This window comes from Microtus ochrogaster, unplaced genomic scaffold (genome assembly GCF_000317375.1).
Source record: "Microtus ochrogaster isolate Prairie Vole_2 unplaced genomic scaffold, MicOch1.0 UNK47, whole genome shotgun sequence".
Taxonomy (NCBI): domain Eukaryota; kingdom Metazoa; phylum Chordata; class Mammalia; order Rodentia; family Cricetidae; genus Microtus; species Microtus ochrogaster.
The window spans coordinates 1895340-1899849 of record NW_004949145.1 but is presented as its reverse complement, the minus strand read 5'-3'; the positions used below and the strand labels follow the sequence as shown (position 1 = coordinate 1899849).

General features: G+C 51.6%; 1 protein-coding gene across 1 annotated transcript in view; it reads left to right on the top strand.

Moving 5' to 3' along the window:
• Ssc5d (scavenger receptor cysteine rich family member with 5 domains) overlaps window positions 1-4510 on the top strand; it is a 22799-nt gene that overhangs the window by 9342 nt on the left and 8947 nt on the right. The window contains exons 12-14 of the mRNA XM_013354511.2: window positions 443-760; window positions 3607-4155; window positions 4241-4507. Coding sequence (XP_013209965.2) covers window positions 443-760; window positions 3607-4155; window positions 4241-4507 — 1134 coding nt within the window. The remainder of the gene's footprint in view (window positions 1-442; window positions 761-3606; window positions 4156-4240; window positions 4508-4510) is intronic.

Genomic DNA, 4510 nt, shown 5'->3' with positions numbered 1-4510 from the left:
CGACCATTTCTGTCAAGTGCACGGTAATATAGTCTTTCAGTTTTCTAAGATTATGTTTATCTCTGTGTGTGCACGTGTGTCATGATGCACACACAGAGGTCCCAGAGATCAGACTCTCAGGGTGGTCAGGCTTTGTGGCAGGTACCTTTGCCCACTGAGACATCCCTTTCAATGTATTTGGGTATATTCCTCACAGTGGGGTTTCTGTATCATATGGTAATTCTATATTTAGCTTTCTGAGGAGTCACCCAGCCAGGCCTGACTGTGGCCAATGCAGAAGAGAACTTGATCCACACTGCTGTCTGGATAGAAGGGTTAATTAGGGAAAGCCTATCACGGACAGATGGACATTTGGAAAGGAAGTTGGAAGGCAGACAGACAAAGGTTTAGATGCCAGAGGGGCTCTCCAACCCTAACTCTTGGCTTTCCCTCTCTGTTTCAGGGTCTCCCCAGCTGCGCCTGGTGGCTGGTCCCAGCAGGTGCTCTGGCCGGCTGGAGGTATGGCATGATGGACGCTGGGGGACAGTTTGTGATGACGGCTGGGACATGAGAGACTCGGCCGTGGTCTGCCGGGAGCTGGGCTGTGGGGGGCCTCGGCAACCAGACCCTGCAGCAGGCCGCTTCGGTTGGGGCGCGGGCCCCATCTGGCTGGATGACGTAGGTTGTGTGGGGACGGAGGCTTCGCTGTCAGAATGTCCTGCTGCTTCCTGGGGGAAGCACAACTGTGCCCACAATGAGGATGTCGGGGTCACCTGCACTGGTGAGGACACACTAGCCATCTTCTGGCGCTACACGGGCTTCCTAGAGGAAGGAAGGGACACTAAGGGTAGTGCTAACCTAAACGAGTGCTTACTAGGCTCGAGCCCTGGAGTGGGTAATTTAGCTCATATAACCTCATTCAAATTGCCTAAGTCTAGTGGGGCAGTGGTGGCTCACGCCTTTAATCCTAGCGCTTGGAAGGCAGAGACAGGTAGATCTCAGTGAGTTTGAGGCCAGCTTGGTCTACAAAGTCCCAGGACAGCAAGGGTTGTTACACAGAGAAACCCTGTCTGAACACACACACACACACACACACACACACACACACACTGCCTAAGTCTGGCCAAAGTAAGAGCTGGTTAAAATCAATGTTGCAGTACGTTTCCCCCATTTTTAGGACTCTGGTCTCTGACACCGACCTAGGAGCTGGGTGTGCAAATGGACTGGACATAGTGTATGGGTCTTTGAGAGGCTCAGTTCTCATGGAGAGAAAGAACACAAACAAGCTATTGCAAATCAGTGTGGCAAGGTAGAGTTTGGGAGGCTCTGAGACCAGCCTGAGGTCCATCCTTTGCTAAAGGGACTCCCAGACATGAGAGGCCATCAGCTCAGGGTCGTGTTTCCGCAGCGTGAAGATGCGGGTTGAGTTCAGCAAGGGGAAAGGGACAGAGCAAAGATCAGATGAGTCCCAGTGGGATGAAGCAGACCGTGCTGAGCTCTCCCAGAACATGTGTGACAACATGCAGGGATGGCCAAGCAGACATGTGGTCTTAGCTTGATGTCTAGCCTTTTTCTTTGTAGGGACTTGACACATAGATGTAGCTGAACATGTACATGGCTGTTCAGAAGTCACATTGTCCTTATAGACTTAACATAGCACAAGTCAAGTCCCCCAAACACAAAGAGTTTCTTATTCTTTTTGAAGATTATTTATTTTTATGTGCATTGCTGTTCTGCCTGCATGTGTGTTTGTGTAAGTGTGTTAGGTTTCCTGGAACTGGAGTTACACACAGTTGTGAGCTGCCATGTGGGTGCTGGGAATTGAACCTGGGTCCCCAGGAAGAGCAGCCAGTGCTCTTAACTGCTGAACCGTCTCTCCAGTCCCCTACCCCAACAAAGAATTTCTTACCAGGCAAGAACATTCCAAGGACTTAGAAGTCATCTTTCTGAAGCCAGGGGAAATGTACCCAGGCTTGTGTTGGGCATGGCTCACCCTAGAGTGGCTGTGTGGCCTAACCAGAAAGATATACCATAGGTAATGGTGAGTCAAAGGATGACGTGATCAGCTCTGCCCCTCTCTGGTGGGACAGCCACAGAGAATCAGAAACAGGGACGTGGCCTGGTGGTCATCGGGCCACTCTCGAGGCTGATGAACCTGAAGGAAAAGGCAGGGCAGTAGGGCATGCCTATAACACTGTCATTTGAAAGGCTGAGGCAAGAGCGTTCTTAGGAGTTTAGGGCTAACCTGGGCCATAGAAACACTGTCATAATAAAAGAACAAACAATAACAACGAAACCAGGGCTAAGTGGTTAAGAGCACTGGCTGCTTTTGTAGAGAACCGACCAGGTTAGATTCCCAGCACCCACATGGCAGCCCTCTAACTACAGTTCTGGGGGGATCTGTTGCTGTCTCCTGGCCCCTACAGGCACTGAACACACATGGTACACAGATATACATGCAGGCAAAACATTCACATAAAATAAAAGTAAATCTTTGTGGGGCCAGGCTTGATGGTTAAGACCTGTAATCCCAGCTACTGGAAAGCCTGAGGTAGGAGGATCTCAAGTTCAAGGCCAGCCTGGGCTACAGAGTGAGCTAAGCAGTTGTTATGCTAGTAAGATATGAAGCCTTTAGGGCAGTGGTTCACAACCTGTAGGTCCCGACCCTGTGGCTGTGTGTGTGTGTGTGTCCAATGACCCTTTCACAGAGGTCGCCTAAGACCATTGGAAATATCAGATGTCTACATTATGATTGATAACAGCAAAATTATTGCTACCCTTATGAAGTAGCAACAAAAATAATTATGGCTGGGGAGGATGTCCACAACATGAGGAACTGTATTAAAGGGTCACAACATTAGGAAGGTTGAGAACCACTACCTTAGGGTATGCGCCTGGGAGGGGAATACCTGTCCTAAGTAGCTCTGATTGGGCGAGATAGAATCTTAAGGTTGTTTTCATTTGCATACCAGACTCTAATGACAGCCCCAGTCCACTGGTAACACAGGTGGCCTTTGATGGATCATACAGCGAAACCCAAAGCTAAGAAAGGGGGAAAGGGACATTGTTAGGGATGAGGTAGAGAGAGGAAAGAGTGGATGGAGAGAGTAATTCAGTATAGACATGCTTGGAATTGCCAGAGAACAAACATACTTAGTATAGATTGCTAGCTGGGCTGTGGCGCACACCTTTAATTCCAGCACTCGGGAGGCAGAGGCAGGCAGATCTCTGAGAAACCCTGTCTCGAGAAACCTCTGTGTGTGTGCGTGCGTGTGTGTGTGTGTTATTTGTTTTCATATGTATGGGTAGTTTGCCTGAAAGTACATCTGTGCACCACGTGTGTGCCTGGAGCCCTCAGAAGCCAGAAGAGGGCTTCAGATTCTGAGCCTGGAGTTACAGACAGTTGTGAGCCACCACGTGGGTGCAAAGACTCAAACCCAGGTCTTCTGGAAGAGCAGCAAATGCTCTTAACCACTGAGCCACATCTCTAGCCCAGCACACTTTTTCATTTTTATTTTTTTAAGTGAAAAGAGGGCTGAGGACATGGGCTAGAGGTTAGTGGTAGAGTCCCATGAGTCCTCCATCATGGTTTCTACATCTTCTCTTTCTTCCCTCCCTGCCTCCTAGGGACCCCTGGCCTGGATACTATCTCAGACCCCTTCAGCTGGAGCTGGCTCCCTGGGCTGGGGAGAGATCAGGATGCCTGGCTTCCAGGAGAGCTGGCCACCAAGCCCTCTGCTGATCTCACCTCCAGTGTGCTAGAGAAGACCACAAAGGCTCCAGGGAAAGCGCCCAAGAGCACTAAGAAGTGGGTGACTAAAAACGCAAAGCGGCCAACCACTCCGCCCCCTGGGATGCCAACCACTAGACGCTCCAGGGTCCCAGGCACCCCAAGCACCCTAAATATAACCCCACGTACCTCCAAGTTACCTAAAAGACTGACCACTGAGGCTCCCCACAGACAGATGTCACATACCCCTGTAAAACTGACCCCCAGGGTCCCCTGGGAGTGGACCTCAGAGACTGTAACATCACTGTACACTCAAGACCCCCAAGAAGTGACCTCTGAGGCCACCATCACACAGACCCCTCAAGCCTCCTTGGAGCCATCTGGTGAGATGGAGTCCTCCCGATATCCAGCCCCCACCCCATCTGCTGGAGTCCCTACGCCATCAGGTGAGCAGCAGCAGGTGAAAGGGATTGGGAACAGCAACGAGGCCAAGCCCTTACCTCCTAACCCGAGGGTGTCCCATGCCCCCAGGTCCCTTCCGGGTTCGTCTGGCTGATGGGCCTAACAGGTGTGCTGGCCGGCTAGAGGTGTGGCATGCTGGACAGTGGGGCACGGTCTGTGATGACAGCTGGGACCTTCGGGATGCCACAGTGGCCTGCTGGGAACTGGGCTGTGGAAAGGTCCGGCCCCGAGTAGGCAAAACCCACTATGGTCCTGGGACCGGGCCCATCTGGTTGGATGACATGGGCTGTAAGGGGAGTGAGACCTCACTGAGCGACTGCCCCTCGGGGACGTGGGGGA